This window comes from Phyllobates terribilis, unplaced genomic scaffold, assembly GCF_046119375.1.
Source record: "Phyllobates terribilis strain yellow unplaced genomic scaffold, ASM4611937v1 Scaffold_5__5_contigs__length_657084704, whole genome shotgun sequence".
Taxonomy (NCBI): Eukaryota; Metazoa; Chordata; class Amphibia; order Anura; family Dendrobatidae; genus Phyllobates; species Phyllobates terribilis.
In genome coordinates this window covers 425,401,758-425,422,185 of record NW_027362765.1, presented here as the reverse complement: position 1 = coordinate 425,422,185, position 20,428 = coordinate 425,401,758, and the positions used below count along the sequence as shown (strand labels likewise).

The 20,428-nt window shown below is 44.4% G+C and overlaps 1 protein-coding gene across 1 annotated transcript in view; it reads right to left on the bottom strand.

Moving 5' to 3' along the window:
• Nucleotides 1-7,383: 7,383 nt before the first annotated feature.
• The window catches only part of LOC141273422 (uncharacterized), a 42,839-nt gene continuing 29,794 nt past the window's right edge, over nt 7,384-20,428 (bottom strand). Inside the window, exons 6-10 of the mRNA XM_073685228.1 lie at nt 19,712-19,758; nt 19,546-19,621; nt 18,782-18,862; nt 10,607-12,346; nt 7,384-8,606 (exon numbers count right to left, since the gene is read on the bottom strand). Of these exons, the coding sequence (XP_073541329.1) occupies nt 8,402-8,606; nt 10,607-12,346; nt 18,782-18,862; nt 19,546-19,621; nt 19,712-19,758 (2,149 nt within the window). The 3' untranslated portion in view covers nt 7,384-8,401. The remainder of the gene's footprint in view (nt 8,607-10,606; nt 12,347-18,781; nt 18,863-19,545; nt 19,622-19,711; nt 19,759-20,428) is intronic.

Genomic DNA, 20,428 nt, shown 5'->3' with positions numbered 1-20,428 from the left:
CGCATGCGGAAATGCATGTGAAGAACGCTTCACTTCCGCATGTCCCTGGCAGGAAAAACGCATGTACAATCAGCATGTACAATCCGCATGCGTTTTTTTCTGCCAGGGAGATGCAGAAACGCTCAGGAAAGAATCCTGAGCATTTCTGCATCGTGGGCACTTAGCCTTATACTCACCTTTCTTCCCTGTGCTCCAGCGCTGCTGTGTCCTATAATGCCGGAGGCCGGGGGAGGAGTGTGGCACCGGAGTACGCGCATGCCCATACTGCGCTGTCCGACGCCATTTTGCTGAAGACACACTGCAAATGCATCTTCAGTAAAATGGCGCCGGATAGCACTATGCGCAGATTCCGAAGCCTCACTCCTGTCCCGGTCTCCGGCAAAGAGAGGCGCCGCGGCAACGCTCCTCCCGGTCAGGTAAGTATGGCGCTGGAGATCGCGGTATGCGCATACCGTTATCTCTGGTGCCATACACACTCCTCTTACCTGTATAATGGCTCAATGCGTGCTTCTGTCTGGAGCCAGACTGCGCAGGCGTGTCTATAGAGGCTTCAGACAGATACGCAACTCCCGTTACATATACATATAAAAATAAATATTTATTAATATAAATACATATACACATATATACATACACACACACAGTACAGACCAAAAGTTTGGACACACCTTCTCATTTAAAGATTTTTCTGTATTTTCATCACTATGAAAATTGTACATTCACACTGAAGGCATCAAAACTATGAATTAACACATGTGGAATTATATACTTAACAAAAAAGTGTGAAACAACTGAAAATATGTCTTATATTCTAGGTTCTTCAAAGTAGCCACCTTTTGCTTTGATGACTGCTTTGCACACTCTTGGCATTCTCTTGATGAGCTTCAAGAGGTAGTCACCGGAAATGGTTTTCACTTCACAGGTGTGCCCTGTCAGGTTTAATAAGTGGGATTTCTTGCCTTATAAATGGGGTTGGGACCATCAGTTGTGTTGTGCAGAAGTCTGGTGGATACACAGCTGATAGTCCTACTGAATAGACTGTTAGAATTTGTATTATGGCAAGAAAAAAGCAGCTAAGTAAAGAAAAATGAGTGGCCATCATTACTTTAAGAAATGAAGGTCAGTCAGTCCGAAAAATTGGAAAAACTTTGAATGTGTCCCCAAGTGCAGTTGCAAAAACCATCAAGAGCTACAAAGAAACTGGCTCACATGAGGACCGGCCCAGGAAAGGAAGACCAAGAGTCACCTCTGCTTCTGAGGATAAGTTTATCCGAGTCACCAGCCTCAGAAATCGCAGGTTAACAGCAGCTCAGATTAGAGACCAGGTCAATGCCACACAGAGTTCTATCAGCAGACACATCTCTTCAACAACTGTTAAGAGGAGACTTTGTGCAGCAGGCCTTCATGGTAAAATAGCAGCTAGGAAACCACTGCTAAGGACAGGCAACAAGCAGAAGAGACTTGTTTGGGCTAAAGAACACAAGGAATGGACATTAGACCAGTGGAAATCTGTGCTTTGGTCTGATGAGTCCAAATTTGAGATCTTTGGTTCCAACCACCGTGTCTTTGTGCGACGCAGAAAAGGTGAACGGATGGACTCTACATGCCTGGTTCCTACTGTGAAGCATGGGAGGAGGTGTGATGGTGTGAGGGTGCTTTGCTGGTGACACTGTTGGGGATTTATTCAAAATTGAAGGCATGCTGAACCAGCATGGCCACCACAGCATCTCGCAGCGGCATGCTATTCCATCCGGTTTGCGTTTAGTTGGACCATCATTTATTTTTTCAACAGGACAATGACCCCAAACACACCTCCAGGCTGTGTAAGGGCTATTTGACCAAGAAGGAGAGTGATGGGGTGCTACGCCACATGACCTGGCCTCCACAGTCACAAGACCTGAACCCAATTGAGATGGTTTGGGGTGAGCTGGACCGCAGAGTGAAGGCAAAAGGGCCAACAAGTGCTAAGCATCTCTGGGAACTCCTTCAAGATTGTTGGAAGACCATTTCCGGTGACTACCTCTTGAAGCTCATCAAGAGAATGCCAAGAGTGTGCAAAGCAGTCATCAAAGCAAAAGGTGGCTACTTTGGAGAACCTAGAATATAAGACATATTTTCAGTTGTTTCACACATTTTTGTTAAGTATATAATTCCACATATGTTAATTCATAGTTTTGATGCCTTCAGTGTGAATGTACAATTTTCAAAGTCATGAAAATACAGAAAAATCTTTAAATGAGAAGGTGTGTCCAAACTTTTGGTCTGTACTGTATATATACACACTGCTCAAAAAAATAAAGGGAACACTCAAATAACACATCCTAGATCTGAATGAATGAAATATTCTCATTGAATACTTTGTTCTGTACAAAGTTGAATGTGCTGACAACAAAATCACACAAAAATCATCAATGGAAATCAAATTTATTAACCCATGGAGGCCTGGATTTGGAGTCACCCGCAAAATTAAAGTGGAAAAACACACTACAGGCTGATCCAACTTTGATGTAATGTCCTTAAAACAAGTCAAAATGAGGCTCAGTATTGTGTGTGGCCTCCACGTGCCTGTATGACCTCCCTACAACGCCTGGGCATGCTCCTGATGAGGTTGCGGATGGTCTCCTGTGTGATCTCCTCCCAGACCTGGACTAAAGCATCCGCCAACTCCTGAACAGTCTGTGGTGCAACGTGACGTTGGTGGATGGAGCGAGACATGATGTCCCAGATGTGCTCAATCGCATTCAGGTCTGGGGAACGGGTGGGCCAGTCCATAGCTTCAATGCCTTCATCTTGCAGGAACTGCTGACACACTCCAGCCACATGAGGTCTGGCATTGTCCTGCATTAGGAGGAACCCAGGGCCAACCACACCAGCATATGGTCTCACAAGGGGTCTGAGGATCTCATCTCGGGACCTAATGGCAGTCAGGCTCCCTCTGGCGAGCACATGGAGGGCTGTGCTGCCCTCCAAAGAAATGCCACCCCACACCATTACTGACCCACTGCCAAACCGGTCATGCTGAAGGATGTTGCAGGCAGCAGATCGCTCTCCACGGCGTCTCCAGACTCTGTCACATGTGCTCAGTGTGAACCTGCTTTCATCTGTGAAGAGCACAGGGCACCAGTGGCGACTTTGCCAATCCTGGTGTTCTGTGACAAATGCCAAGCGTCCTGCACGGTGTTGGGCTGTGAGCACAACCCCCATCTGTGGATGTCGGGCCCTCATACCATCCTCATGGAGTTTGTTTCTAACCGTTTGTGCAGACACATGCACATTTGTGGCCTGCTGGAAGTCATTTTGCAGGGCTCTGGCAGTGCTCCTCCTGTTCCTCCTTGCACAAAGGCAGAGGTAGCGGTCCTGCTGCTGGGTTGTTGCCCTCCTACGGCCCCCTCCACGTCTCCTGGTGTACTGGCCTGTCTCCTGGTAGCGCCTCCAGCCTCTGGACACTACGCTGACACACAGCAAACCTTCTTGCCACAGCTCGCATTGATGTGCCATCCTGAATGAGCTGCACTACCTGAGCAACTTCTGTGGGTTGTAGAGTCCATCTCATGCTACCACGAGTGTGAAAGCACAACCAACATTCAAAAGTGACCAAAACATCAGCCAGAAAGGATTGGTACTGAGACGTGGTCTGTGGTCCCCACCTGCAGAACCACTCCTTTATTGAGGGTGTCTTGATAATTGCCAATAATTTCCATCTATTGGCTTTTCCATTTGCACAACAGCATGTGAAATTGATTGTCAGTCAGTGTTTCTTCCCAAGTGGACAGTTTAATTTCACAGAAGTTTGATTTTCTTGGCGTTATATTCTGATGTTTAAGTGTTCATTTTTTTTTTTTTTGAGCAGTGTATATAATGTTCCCCTTTCCCTTTTGTGCAGATTACATGTGGTTTTTATTATAAACCGAAACAAGGAACATTCCTTGATTGATCCCAGTGTATCTGAATGTGGAAATTAAGGCTGGTTTCTAAAGGTCCGTGCTGGGATTGGAATATCTGGTGCCAATTGCAAGGTGTCCAGACTGGGTCTAATTGTCTAATATACAGTGCTGGTCAAAAGTATTGGCACCCCTGCAATTCTGTCAGATAATACGCAGTTTCTTCCTGAAAATGATTGCAATCACAAATTCTTTGGTATTATTCTCTTCATTTAATTTGTCTTCAATGAAAAAAAACACAAAAAGAATTGTCCTAAAGCCAAATTGGATATAATTCCACACCAAACCTAAAAAAGGGGGTGGACAAAAGTATTGGCACCCTTTGAAAAATCATGTGATGCTTCTCTAATTCGTGTAATTAACAGCACCTGTAACTTACCTGTGGCACCTAACAGGTGTTGGCAATAACTAAATCACACTTGCAGCCAGTTAACATGGATTAAAGTTGACTCAACCTCTGTCCTGTGTCCTTGTGTGTACCACATTGAGCATGGAGAAAAGAAAGAAGACCAAAGAACTGTCTGAGGACTTGAGAAACCAAATTGTGAGGAAGCATGAGCAATCTCAAGGCTACAAGTCCATCTCCAAAGACCTGAATGTTCCTGTGTCTTCCGTGCGCACTGTCATCAAGAAGTTTAAACCCCATGGCACTGTGGCTAACCTCGACTAACATCCAACAAGTTCAAGCTGCCCTGCAGTCCGAGGGTAAAACAGTGTCAACACGTCCTATCCGTCGGCGTCTGAATGAAAAGGGACTGTATGGTAGGATACCCAGGAAGACCCCACTTCTTACCCCGAGACATAAAAAAGCCAGGATGTAGTTTGCCAAAACTTACCTGAGAAAGCCTAAAACGTTTTGGAAGAATGTTCTCTGGTCAGATGAGACAAAAGTAGAGCTTTTTGGGAAAAAGCATCAACATAAAGTGTACAGGGGGAAAAAAAAAAAAAGAGGCATTCAAAGAAAAGAACACAGTCCCTACAGTCAAACATGGCGGAGGTTCCCTGATGTTTTGGGGTTGCTTTGCTGCCTCTGGCACTGGACTGCTTGACCGTGTGCATGGCATTATGAAGTCTGAAGACTACCAACAAATTTTGCAGCATAATGTAGGGCCCAGTGTGAGAAAGCTGGGTCTCCCTCAGAGGTCATGGGTCTTCCAGCAGGACAATGACCCAAAACACACTTCCAAAAGCACTATAAAATGGTTTTAGAGAAAGCACTGGAGACTTCTAAGGTGGCCAGCAGAGTCCAGACCTGAATCCCATAGAACACCTGTGGAGAGATCTCAAAATGGCAGTTTGGAGAAGGCACCCTTCAAATATCAGGGACCTGGAGCAGTTTGCCAAAGAAGAATGGTCTACAATTCCAGCAGAGCATTGTAAGAAACTCATTGATGGTTACCGGAAGCGGTTGTTCGCAGTTATTTTGGCTAAAGGTTATGCAACCAAGTATTAGGCTGAGGGTGCCAATACTTTTGTCTTGCCCATTTTTGGAGTTTTGTGTGAAATGATCAATGATTTGATTTTTGCTTCATTCTCTTTTGTGTTTTTTCCTTGCAAGCAAATTAAATGAAGAGAATAATACCAAAGAATTTGTGATTGCAATCATTTTCAGGAAGAAACTGAGTATTATCTGACAGAATTGCAGGGGTGGCAATACTTTTGGCCAGCACCGTATGCCCATGAGACAGCTCAGGTCAGGAGACACAGCACAGACCCCGTGAAACCAGCCTAAGGCCTCATTCACACATCAGTAATTTTTCTTGTATGCAAAAATTCAGTCGGAGTTTTATCAGTGTTATTAGAGTCTGATCAATGTGTCAGTTTTTACCACCAGATTTATCACTTTTTCTCGGATGATAAAGAAAAAAAATATGGCGGTTTCTCAACCTTCTCATATCAAACAGTATGTGGAAAACAGATAACATTTGGACGCTGTCTGATTTATTTCACTGACCCATAGACTTACATTCGCAATTTGGACCGGAGCCGTATAACTTATTTTAATCAACTTTTAGAAAATACAAAATATGAGGGCAAGTCAAAATTCTATGCATTTTATATTAAAGGGGTTGACCACTACTCAGACAACTCCTTTTCACTTGCTAGATTTCACCTGCATAAGATAAAAACAGCCTATATTCACCTAGGGTGCAGTGGAAGCAACATTGGCGCCTTGTCTCACAGGCTTTGCGTGACATTATGTCAAGCGAGCCCTGCAGCCAATCAGCGGTCGCATCACTCTTACTTCCTTCAGACATAACTGACATCTTCAGGCAGTCAGAGAGCAGTAGCAACTGTCACTTCTTCTGGGTGCCAGCTTCATCTGAAGGAAATGAGAGCAAAGCGGTCATTGATTGGCTACAGAGCTCAAGTTACATCACGTCACGCAAGCCCTGGGACCGACGTCCCTAGCATCGGAGGTGAGTATAAGCGTTTTTTAATTTATACACGGGAATATGGCAATTGAGAAGGGGTTGTCCGAGTAGTGGACAAGTGCTTCAATGAAGAGCGTGCAGGAGTGGACAACCCCTTTAAAACTTTTCATGGCCGACGTGTCTTATCAGCTCTTTCCGTTGCCATCTACCCAGTGCAGGTTTGAACACATCAAATCAGTTCATTTGTCACTGCGATCCGAGAAACAATGGCTGTCCTTGTGATTTTCACAAGAGAAGAGCAGTATTCAGCGATTTGTTTTTTTTTTGTTGTGAACTGAGGGTGTCTGCGGTGCTGATATTTATCAAAGCTGTTGAGCAAAATATTGAGAAATTATATTGTTGCGAAGTAGTGTATGAGAAGTTCAAGGAGTGTCGCACAAGTGTCAGCCATAAAGAAAGAGTCAGACGATGATGACAAACAAGCCGATTCTGTTGGTTAAGTGAGCGCCAGTGGATTATGTGGAAAATCAGCCCTACGAGGACAAAGACTCGAGTCTGATGGAAAGAAAAAGACAGCGGTGTTTCATGGCTCTCAGCTCAGCCTCAAAGAGGTTGTCCATTACCCTATCCTCAGGTTCCCCTGCTCCCTTCTAACTACATTTCCCATCATCCTTTGCTGGGCAGCAAGCCACCAGTGAGCACAGACCTGTAAGTCAGCCTAAACCCCTCTCACTGCATCAGCACAATCTCCTGTACAGGACACTGTTACAGGGAGAAGTAATAATAAATAAAGATTATTCCCTACTCCCCCCTGCCTGACTAATAGAGGGGGGAGATATGAATGCATCACACAGAGTATAGTACCTATGGCAGTTTGTTCACATGAAATGAAATAATAAAGTAGTGGACAACCCCTTTAAATATTTTTTTAATGAGGGAATATGAAAACGTGTTGACAGATGGATAATATGTATTGGAAAGCATAGAGATTAGGTTGGAAAAAATTGATGTATTTTTTGAAAGTTGATTACAAATTTTCCCCACCTAAATGAACACAAATGAGGCAATAGGTGGGTCCCTGTGCAGATTTGATTTTATTACAATAAGATTTTTTTTTACTCAGTGTACAATGCATACATTGTTATGTAAGAGACAAGTCAGCAAGCACTATATATTGCTATGATCTGGGGTTTTTATGGGGATTTGGAGCAGAAACTTTCCAAAAACCACAAGTTTCAGTTAGAGAGTTTTTGCTCCAAAATCTCCTGAAAAAAAAAAACAAAGCAAAAAAAAAAAATAAACCTCAGTGTGAACACACTGTTAGACTTACATCTCATAGATTTTATGTGGTGTTGGTTTTTGGAGGGCTTTTAAAAATCCCTCCCTCAAAAACAAATTGGCAGGATCACAACAGTCAGAACCAACCCCACCTAGAGATTTGATGCCACCAATTGAATCACACAAAACAAAACAAAAAAAATCACTAATCATAGTAAACACAACACTGCCACACAGTTTAATGTCTGATAACATATTACAGCAAAAAGTGCATTGAAATCAACATATTCTGCAATACGGCCGTCATCTGATCTAAAGCAAAAAGTCTTAGAGGGCATATAATACAATAATACATAGGGGGTTCAGATGGCACCAAACAAACTACTGGTAAACTATCAACTAGTATTGTGATGCCCTTACACACCACGGAAATGGAGAAGACGTACACGGTACAAAAGGAACGATGGAAATGTGTCCTTTGTGTGGTGGGTGCAGCCTCAAGGCATCGTGGGGCCACAATGGAGTATTGAGTAATTGACAATAAAATGATCTTATAATTGTAGCATCTTAGTAGATTTTTATAGTGCGTGAAGATTAGATGAGAATTCTTTAGTTATAATGTAACAAGAATATCAGGTAACAGAATAGTAAAAAAGAACAAAAAAAAGGACAACTGATAATAAAAAATAAAGAGGATCATATTTACTACTACTACTACTACTACTACTACTACTATGACATTAGAACATTTTACAAATGGAAGTACAAGAAATCTTTACAACTACTGACTCCCGAAATTTTAAAAAATTATTCAAGATTATAGTTAAATCGGGTTCTTGGTGGGAAACGGTTGGTATCCTGCGATGGAGGTAACGTCTCATGGGGGTCTCGGTTGTCATGTCTCGGCAGCCCTGAAGGTTGTCCTGGTTTCATCAGGTTAGGATACGGAGCGAATCTGTTGGTTACTCTGAGTAAATCTTGAGATGGATTCATCTTTCTTCCTTCAAAGGGTCTTGAGAGGGAAAATATGAAAAAGCTTATTTAATGGTCATACAGTCATTATAAAGTCATACGGACATCAGAGAGGGGTACTCTTCACCATTAGCCAGAACGGATAGCCATCAAATGAGCAGCTCCTACCCTGGCAGACTTAGCATGATCGCGTGTTATACTAGTGTGGTGGCCCACAGCTTTCCCTGGTGACAGCGGAGGACTGGGGGATCCATGGTCATCAGATGTACGTTGAGGTGGCATCTTTTTGAGAAGAGATGATCCAGTCTCTTCAAAAAGTTTTTCTAGTATTATGAAACTGATAGAGTAGCCTTTTAGGGTACATGTGATGTGTGTACATGAGTAACAACACTATCTCTGGCCATTATATGACGTATATCCTGCATGTCCACCAGGTTTCCCTCTACAGGCTCTACTTCTATTTTCCAGTCCTCTCTGATCTAGTGTGTGCAAACTAGCCGCTGTCACATTGTAGAAGGATCATCTTTATTCTCATTTGCACAAGGAAAGACTAGAAGCAATGGGATGAAACTAAATGGGAGGAGACACAGATTAGATATTAGAAAAAACTTTTTGACAGTTAGGGTGATTAATGAGTGGAACAGGCTGCCACGAGAGGTGGTGAGTTCCCCTTCAATGGACGTCTTCAAACAGAGGCTGGACAGACATCTGTCTGAGATGATCTAGTGAATCCTGCTTTGAGCAGGGGGTTGGACCAGATGACCCAGGAGGTCCCTTCCAACTCTACCATTCTATGATTCTATGATTCTAAGATGTCCCCCATACACAGCACAAACAGACATGAGGGATTCCCGCTCTCCTTGGTCTTTGCAGTACATGTCCAAAAGCTGCAGCTCATGGAGGACATTCTACACCAGTACTGAGATGTGTGGCTGTGAATCCAGCACTGTACGGATGTATAACAGTTGCCTGACGCTGAACTGTGCTGACTGCTCCAGACTTCTCCTCTCCAGAGTATAATAGCAGCTGTAACCTGGCACCTTACTGTGCGAGTGCCCCCCCTCCCACATCCATTTTCAAAAGAGTATAACAGGAGCTGTAACCTGGCACATCAGTGAGCTAGCAGTTAGTCTTGCTCTAACTATGATGGATTTTAGCAGTTTTTTCAGAGTGGATGATGCATTCAAGGGGTAGAGGGGGAAGCAGAAGTGGCTCATAAGTGGAGAAAGCAGATTTATCGAATACATATTCCAAAGATTCTTTTGTTCAACTGTTGATTTATGAAAAGTTTGTTAAAGCCAGAGGCCAGTTAAAATAGGCCATCAATATTAAATTGATAATGGTACAACTCTGGGTTCCCGTATGGATCAGTTGACTAGAGGGGTCACAGCGTTCTTGCAGATTCTACCTGTCCTTTGTACATCTAAATGGGACTGAACAGCAGTAGGCATCGGCCTCGTACAGAGTAAAGAAGGGGACAGCCTGTTCAAATTAACAGATCGGTAAAGCTGGACCCACACCCAGGCACATACTAGTAAAAATGGGATCTGGGCAAGGACATCCTTAAAAGGAACCAGTCACCACTATTTCCATATGTGAAAACATGCCATGTCTGTATAGGTACTTGTTCCTTAATAAAAATCATAAGTTTTTTTTGTAGAGATCCGATGTGCCAGTCAGGAGAAAACTAATGTAGAAGCCATATGCAAATCAGGATGGAAGTGCACAGGGGGCATGTCACTGCACTCAGACAGCTTCTTCCTAGTGCACTGACATGCCCCAGTGCACTTCCTGCCTGATATATATCAATATTTCTGTATGTAAATAGGTTCAAAGTGTAAATGAGAGAAACCGCCATCAATCACCGTGTGTAGGGATGCAATATAAGTTCTCTTACACTGCCCTCCTATGAGTGACGGATACCACTGGTTTCCATTATACATAAAACATTGGGGGCTGCACACGGCATATGCATTTCACAAAAAAAACAAACATGCAAAGTAAGAGGAGCTGAAATGTATAATGATTAATGCGGTTTACCTTGCATCATTCATGAAGTCTCTTTGCTTGTTTATTGGGTATTCCTCATCCTGTGGGTACATCCTCTCAGTTATAGGGCGCTCCACAGTGTGAGTATTTCGTGGGGGCATCTGTTCATTCATGGAGCGCTGCATCATGGTGGGCGCATCCCGTTGGTACATTCGCTCATTCATGTGCCCCTCCATGCCTCGTGTTTCTCTTAGGGGCATACGCTCAGTTGCTTCTCTTGAAGGCATTTGATCATTCATGGTCCCCTCCATTATTGATCGGTCAATCCTTGGATGCATTCTCGCATTCAGGGGTCCCTCCATGGATCTTGAATCTCTGGGGGTCATCATTGTATCTATTGGCCTAGTCAAGGCTCTTGAATCCCTTGGTGGTATTCGGTCATTCATAGAATTTTCCATAGTCTGTCCATCCCTAGGGTTCAACCTTTGATTCATAGGAAGGTCCATAAGTCTTGTAACTCTCATCTGGGTCCGTTCATTTGCTGGAGCTTCTGTCTGTCGTGTATCCCTGGAGTACATCCTATTATTCATTGGGCCTTCTGAAGCCTCTGTCGGTCGTGCATCCCTAGAGTACATCCTATTATTCATTGGGCCTTCTGGAGCCTCTGTCTGTCGTGCATCCATAGAGTACATCCTATTATTCATTGGGCCTTCTGGAGCCTCTGTCTGTCGTGCATCCCTAGAGTACATCCTATTATTCATTGGGCCTTCCATGAACTGTGCATCCCTGGACTGCATCCTTTCAGCCATTGGTCCATTTATTGCCCTTCCGTCCTGTAGATGCATCCTCTCATCTGCTGCATTTCTAAAACCTTGGGCATCTCTTTGGGGAAATCTTTCGTTAACCATACCCTCCATAAATCTGGGACCTCTTGGGTGCATTTTTTCAGGTACAGGGTCTTCCACATCCCATCTATCCCTAAAGGGTCTTGTTTCATTCAGAGACTTGCTGTGAAGCTGTGTACTCCTGGCATTCATTCTATCATTCATAGGACCTTCTTGTGTCCTTACGTTTTGTGGGCGCATCCTTTCATTATAAGGACCGCTCATAATTTCCTGATCTCTTGGGTCAAAATTGTCATTTTTATTTTCCTCGTCTGGAAATTCCTGGCGACGCAATCTGTCTAGATAATCTAATTCGTTGATTAATGAACGCCTCTGAAGCGGAACCTCTAGGCCATCATATTCAGAAGTGTTCATTCTTCCCGGTTGGAATGACGGCACACGATTGGAAGGTGGCTCGTCATATTCATCAAAGCCTTGGTTCTGCTGGCCTCTCATTCGCTCATTATACCCTCCCTGTTCGTGTTGCATCCCACGTGGCCTTTGCATTTCATTAGGCCCATCCCGAAAGTTCATAAGAGGCCTTGGTTCGGATCCATACAAGTCTCGTCTGTTTTCTGGTCCGGAATTAAATCTGCCATCTGGATTAAAATCAGCTGGTCTTCGAAGCCTTTCAGGGGCGTTCATATGTTCTGACATACCGGTCGGAATACCTCGACGTTCCGATGGCATGCGAAGATCAATATCGTCATCCATGTTGTCAAGTGGTAGCCTTCTGCCCCTAAATTCAGATCTTGGGTTGAAAAACCCTCTGCCGTCATCTTGATATTCATCGGACCTAGGTCCCATAAGTGGTAATGGCCTTCGATCTCGGGCATCAAAATCTACATATTCATTTCCCGGAATAAGCTCAAGTAGCGATTTGATGTTTTCTCGTGATCTTCGATCCCTGCAAGACGAGTTACGTTAAAACATATCTGTAAAGTGTACGTCTCATTAATCCAATAACGGATTTAAAATCAGTGTTTTTAATGACAAATGCATCTCAGAACTGGACATACCATGTAATGAAGATCCCTCTAAGTAAGGCCAGTATCACACGTCCAACATTCTCTGTCCGAGCTTAGAGCGGACGAGGGTCTCCTGACCTGAAATCAACACCATCACAGGCATATACGAGGCTGCCGCGGTCAGGAGACCTGCTGCTGGTCCGGACATCATGGTCCATTCTTAGACATGTGAAACCGGCCTTAGGAAATTCTACTATATTGATTACTATAAAAGGGCTGAGCGCAGGAAAGTATGTTTATGATGGATTTGGGAGTAATCGCTGTCATTAGCCGGCTGATGAGCTGATGTGTATGGGGAACCTCCTGATGTTACAGATAAATCAGACAGTGTGAATTTACACCAGACCATATATCGTTGCTTGGGCCAGACGTGTCAGGGGAGTTAGCCAGCATTCTCCCGACAGCTATGGAAGGCAGTGTTCCTACGTGCAAAAAAGATGCATTTTTTTTTCTGCACGTGTCCACAACAAAATATAACCTAGCAATCTGATTATCTTATTTTTCGCTGCGTTTTTGATGCACATTTGAAGCAGCATTTTTTTGTACAGAAACACTGGGATTCTACACTACTTTTTCATTGATCACCTATCCTTTGTATATAGTTCATCAATGTCTGATCGGTTGGGGTCTGACACTCGGCACCCCAGCAGATCAGCTGTTATTGGTGTCCCTCAATTGGGAGCTGCTCCGTCTTCGGACAGGGCTGCAACTGGGTGCTACACATCCGCCTTCTACTGATTTGAATAGGAGGCAGATGTGCAGTACCCTGCCGCAGCCACAATCAGAAGACGGAGCAGCTGCGCAATTGAGCAGGTCCAGCCGGCGGCCACTGCCGAACACAGCTTTTCGGCGGGGGTGCTGGGTATCGACCCCGACCGATCAGACATTGATGACCTATCCTAAGGATAGGTCATCAATGATAAAGTAGTGGACAATCTCTTTAACCCCTTTAAGACGTATGACGTATCTATACACCACAGGTCGCCTCCTCCTCTTGGATACAAGCTCCGGCGTAGAGCCTGCATCTTTTCCGAAACATAACGTCCACCTGCGGCTGCTAATATGTTAAATGCTGCTGTCAATCTCTGCCAGCAGCATTTAACATGCCCGCATCGGAAGTGCGTCACTAGCTCCGCCCATCAGCACCCCTATCACATGATCGCTGATGGGTTGGCATTACAACCCAGGGTCTGCTGGAGGCGCAGCTTCAAGTCTCCTGTAGAGACTATTGAAGCAAGTAAAAAGTAGAAAAAAAAAAGTTTTTAAAAATATCTATCTATCTATATCTATCTATACTAGCATTTTTATTGGTATATAGTCTCCCATGCTGGTATGTGCTGCTCCCCTCCTGGTTTTTGTGCTGCCCCCATCATCCAATCGTGGTATGCGTGGCACCCCCTCCCTCATCCCCAATCCTGGTATGCATGGCACCCCCACATCCCCATTCCTGGTATGCGTTGTTCCCTCACCCCCCAATCCTGGTATGCGTGGCCTCCAAATCACCCAATCCTGGTATGCATGGCACCCCCTCATCCCCAATCCTGGTATGCGTGGTCTCCTCACCCCCCAATCCTGGTATGCATGGTCCCCTCACCCCCCAATCCTGGTATGCATGGTCCCCACACCCCACCCAATTCTGGTATGCATGGTCCCCACACACCCCCCAATTCTGGTATGCATGGTCCCCACACACCCCCCAATTCTGGTATGCATGGTCCCCACACACCCCCCAATTCTGGTATGCATGGTCCCCACACACCCCCCAATTCTGGTATGCATGGTCCCCCACACACCCCCCAATTCTGGTATGCATGGTCCCCCACACACCCCCCAATTCTGGTATGCATGGTCCCCCACACACCCCCCAATTCTGGTATGCATGGTCCCCCACACACCCCCCAATTCTGGTATGCATGGTCCCCCACACACCCCCCAATTCTGGTATGCATGGTCCCCACACACCCCCCAATTGTGGTATGCATGGTCCCCCACACACCCCCCAATTGTGGTATGCATGGTCCCCCACACACCCCCCAATTGTGGTATGCATGGTCCCCACACACCCCCCAATTCTGGTATGCATGGTCTCCACACACCACAATTGTGGTATGCATGGTCCCCTCACCCCCCAATCCTGGTATGCATGGTCCCCTCACCCCCAATTCTGGTATGTGTGGTACCCCTCATCCTGGTATGCATGGTCCCCTCACCCCCCAATCCTGGTATGCATGGTCCCCTCACCCCCCCAATCCTGGTATGCATGGTCCCCACACCCCCCCAATCCTGGTATGCATGGTCCCCTCACCCCCCCAATCCTGGTATGCATGGTCCCTACACACACCCCAATCCTGGTATGCACGGTCCCCACACCCCCCAATTCTGATATGCATGGTCCCCAAACCCCCCAATTCTGGTATGTATGGCACCCCTAATCCCTTTCACGCTGAACACACAAAAAAATAAACACTTAGGCGGTGTGCCCACGATGCGTTTTTCAAGTGTTTATGCTGTGGAATTTCAGCCGCGTAAAAGCTTGGGAAAAGCTTGGTAAACCTTCCCCCATGGTCTCCAATGCAATTCCGCACTTTCAATGCCCATGCTGCAGATTTTTCCGCAGCATTTATGCTGTGCTCAAAAATCCGCAGCATGTCCATTAACTTTGCGAAAGCGCTGCGTTTTCGCCGCCATTGACTTGCATTAGAACGCGCCAATTCCGCAAGACTGCATCTGTACTTGCGTAATTGGCACGTTCTAAAGTGCGGACGGTACCCGGGTGTGGAGGACAGGAGACTCTCCTCCACACCCACGTACCATTAAAAAAAGCTGTAAAAAAAGAATAAAATAAAAAATAAATAAATATATACTTACCTTCTGGCGGTCCCCGATGCGCTCCTCCTTGCTTCCCGACACTTCGCCATGGAATGAAGGACCAGCGCTGATGTCAGAGTCATGTGACAGGTCATGCGACGCTGACGTCGGCAGGTCCTTCAGTCTACCGCTGCCGGGACCGAGCGAAGCAAGACAGCGCGGGCCATCGGAGGGTAAATATACATTATTTTTTAATTTTTTTACATTCTCTCGGTCACACTATATAAATCCATGCCATCTGCATGGATTTATATAGTGTGACCAAGTTGTCAAGCACTTTCCAAGTGATGCTAAAATCGCTTGGAAAGCGCTTGACAACCCGCATGCGGAAATGCATGTGAAGAACGCTTCACTTCCGCATGTCCCTGGCAGGAAAAACGCATGTACAATCAGCATGTACAATCCGCATGCGTTTTTTTCTGCCAGGGAGATGCAGAAACGCTCAGGAAAGAATCCTGAGCATTTCTGCATCGTGGGCACTTAGCCTTATACTCACCTTTCTTCCCTGTGCTCCAGCGCTGCTGTGTCCTATAATGCCGGAGGCCGGGGGAGGAGTGTGGCACCGGAGTACGCGCATGCCCATACTGCGCTGTCCGACGCCATTTTGCTGAAGACACACTGCAAATGCATCTTCAGTAAAATGGCGCCGGATAGCACTATGCGCAGATTCCGAAGCCTCACTCCTGTCCCGGTCTCCGGCAAAGAGAGGCGCCGCGGCAACGCTCCTCCCGGTCAGGTAAGTATGGCGCTGGAGATCGCGGTATGCGCATACCGTTATCTCTGGTGCCATACACACTCCTCTTACCTGTATAATGGCTCAATGCGTGCTTCTGTCTGGAGCCAGACTGCGCAGGCGTGTCTATAGAGGCTTCAGACAGATACGCAACTCCCGTTACATATACATATAAAAATAAATATTTATTAATATAAATACATATACACATATATACATACACACACACAGTACAGACCAAAAGTTTGGACACACCTTCTCATTTAAAGATTTTTCTGTATTTTCATCACTATGAAAATTGTACATTCACACTGAAGGCATCAAAACTATGAATTAACACATGTGGAATTATATACTTAACAAAAAAGTGTGAAACAACTGAAAATATGTCTTATATTCTAGGTTCTTCAAAGTAGCCACCTTTTGCTTTGATGACTGCTTTGCACACTCTTGGCATTCTCTTGATGAGCTTCAAGAGGTAGTCACCGGAAATGGTTTTCACTTCACAGGTGTGCCCTGTCAGGTTTAATAAGTGGGATTTCTTGCCTTATAAATGGGGTTGGGACCATCAGTTGTGTTGTGCAGAAGTCTGGTGGATACACAGCTGATAGTCCTACTGAATAGACTGTTAGAATTTGTATTATGGCAAGAAAAAAGCAGCTAAGTAAAGAAAAATGAGTGGCCATCATTACTTTAAGAAATGAAGGTCAGTCAGTCCGAAAAATTGGAAAAACTTTGAATGTGTCCCCAAGTGCAGTTGCAAAAACCATCAAGAGCTACAAAGAAACTGGCTCACATGAGGACCGGCCCAGGAAAGGAAGACCAAGAGTCACCTCTGCTTCTGAGGATAAGTTTATCCGAGTCACCAGCCTCAGAAATCGCAGGTTAACAGCAGCTCAGATTAGAGACCAGGTCAATGCCACACAGTTCTAGCAGCAGACACATCTCTTCAACAACTGTTAAGAGGAGACTTTGTGCAGCAGGCCTTCATGGTAAAATAGCTGCTAGGAAACCACTGCTAAGGACAGGCAACAAGCAGAAGAGACTTGTTTGGGCTAAAGAACACAAGGAATGGACATTAGACCAGTGGAAATCTGTGCTTTGGTCTGAGGAGTCCAAATTTTAGATCTTTGGTTCCAACCACCGTGTCTTTGTGCGACGCAGAAAAGGTGAACAGATGGACTCTACATGCCTGGTTCCCACAGTGAAGCATGGAGGAGGAGGTGTGATGGTGTGGGGGTGCTTTGCTGGTGACACTGTTGGGGATTTATTCAAAATTGAAGGCATACTGAACCAGCCTGGCTACCACAGCATCTTGCAGCGGCATGCTATTCCATCCGGTTTGCGTTTAGTTGGACCATCATTTATTTTTCAACAGGACAATGACCCCAAACACACCTCCAGGCTGTGTAAGGGCTATTTGACCAAGAAGGAGAGTGATGGGGTGCTACACCAGATGACCTGGCCTCCACAGTCACCAGACCTAAACCCAATCAACATGGTTTGGGGTGAGCTGGACCGCAGAGTGAAGGCAAAAGGGCCAACAAGTGCTAAGCATCTCTGGGAACTCCTTCCAGATTGTTGGAAGACCATTTCCGGTGACTACCTCTTGAAGCTCATCAAGAGTGTGCAAAGCAGTCATCAAAGCAAGAGGTGGCTACTTTGAAGAACCTAGAATATAAGACATATTTTCAGTTGTTTCACACTTTTTTTGTTAAGTATATAATTCCACATGTGTTAATTCATAGTTTTGCTGCCTTCAGTGTGAATGTACAATTTTCATAGTCATGAAAATACAGAAAAATCTTTAAATGAGAAGGTGTGTCCAAACTTTTGGTCTGTACTGTATATCTATCTATCTATATATCTATATCTCTATCTCTCTATCTATACACATAGCTCAGTGTTCACAGCACTGCTACATCTCCAGCAAAGAAAACAGGGATTTTATCAAAACTACACCAAGCAGCCAAGTAAGTGACACATCCCGGGAATCAGACTCTCGGCTCCTACATCATGCTGCTCTCAGATTTCATAGCAAAAACATGCTGACAGATTCCCATTAAACACAGTGGGGAAAAAAAAGGAGCATTTACCCTATGGTGGAACATAAACTACGGCACATTTAGATAGATAAAGTGACAATTTTATGTGCAAAAAAATGCTACTTTATTTTTTAAAATCAATTCTTGGTCATTAAGGTACTTAATTGTAGGCACTTACAAAAAGGACACGTACTCCCCTCCAAAAAAAAAAAAATGATAATACTAGATTTACTGTATGACGCTGCCAGTCCTTTGACAGGTTTTGGTCAGGTTTGCATTATAAGCATCCATGTAATTAAAGAGAAGCATTTTCCTTTAGAGTCATGATCAGACTTTACAAACCACAACAAATCCAATTTACTCTTTTTTTAGTGGTAATAAAGAAAAAAAACTGCAAAGAAAAACGAAAAGTTCATTATCCACCCTTCTGTGGGAACATTTTCACAACTGAATAGAAATCTAATGAGTGGTTCTTGCTTTCAGGCCTCAGTTCACACAATTAATCCAGGGCCTAAGTATCAAAAAATCCTTCTAATGGGTTAGATAAATAATTCCATATTAAATAGAGGATACTATAGGGGCAAAATGTTAAAGTTCTTCTGGGGCATTTTACTAGAAACTACTGCTACTAGTTACCAATAGCGCGCCTTTTTAGGACGGACACTTACCTGGGCATATCATCACTGTACAACTCTTCTTCTATGTCTTTTGTGTCGTCAAACACTGGAGGCAAGTCTATGCCAACATTACTAAAAGAAAAAACAAAAGTAAAAAACAATATTCAAAAGTCTTTAAATATATAAATATATATGCCAAACCCAATATGGGTCGATCTGTGAAGTGTTTGGGGTCATTTAAGATTCTCATACATATTAGATGAAAGTGGGCCAACAAAAGAATAACAGATCCAATATTGTAATCAACAAGCCCGACTGATGTTTTGTAAGACTACAAATGTAATGTTTTGCCTAACCAGTCAACGATTGTACTTTACGGTCCAAATCAGCCACTTGAATAGAATTGTATCTAGAGGGTATGGGCTTCCTGAGATTTGTATTTTCTTCCTGTGCTGTATGGACACAGCATCACATGACGGAGGACTATCTCCTTCTACTATATGACTGATCAAGTGATTGAAAATAGTGCAGACGTGAACAGACACTAAATGGACATCTGGGTGCCGCTGTTTGCGGTTTCCTTCGGCTCAGACTGTCAGATGTGCAAAGTACAGACCCCCTTGAATGTCTCATGTAAGGGGTTGGACTTTTGACATATGAATACCTTACACATCTCACATCAGAAGTCTTGCACCTTTTGTATAACTTGCTCCAGAAGATCCTGTGATCTTATCTTCAGACCAATCATATCAATTCGGAAAATGCACCACGTGAGAGCTTAGCGCCAATCTGTGACCGAGAACCTGGTTCCATACCTTCGAGGAGGTCCTTTCACAATGTCCTCAATGTAGACTGTTCCTTCGATTGGGTGGCCTCGAGACTGACCAAAGGCTTTAAAAGAATTGGGAAAGAAATAAGTTATTTTAATGTTGTTTTGAAGTAAATACATAAACAAATACAGATACAGATCTCCACACTCACCAGATAGTGCAGTCAATGGACGCCATTCATCAACATCAATCAAGTACCTAATTGCAAAAAGAGGGAAATAATATTGAGATATAATGTTGGGTACATGTGCATTTATTCAGGCCGCATATATAGGGATCAAGCGTTCCCAGAAGCCCTTGTTCCCTGATAATAGTCCTGTGTAAACAGGCTGTCAATCAGCAGGACAGCAAGAAGCACGCTCGTTTGTCGTGTGAAATTATTTATAGGCTTGATTAACAATCATTATTCTAGACAGCACATCATACTGTCTAAACAGGACGATGTGCTGCCGAGAACAATCGCTGTGCTGCCGAGCACAGTGACATTCCATACGAACAAAACAATTACATTAACGATCGTTTTGTGCTCATAAAGTGCGGTCGGCCAGGCTAATAAACGCCTACTGGCTGAGGGTCATTTAACATTGGCAGGTTGTACAGTGCACATGCATCTTAAAAGGGGTTTTCCCCTTGCAGAATGGTTCTTCCAGTAATACTCCATTAAGTAGTAAAAAAAACCACACAACTTATTTTACGTCCCTTTCCCAGGTCCAGCACCAAGTCTCCGCTGCTTCTTCCAATGTCTGTGTTGTCTGCAGTGCAGGTGTCACCTATATAAACAGCATGAGCCGCTCAGTTCACTGATTGGCTGCCGAACTGTTGACATGACGTCAGCGCTGCCGACAACTCCACGCACACTGGGAGCAGC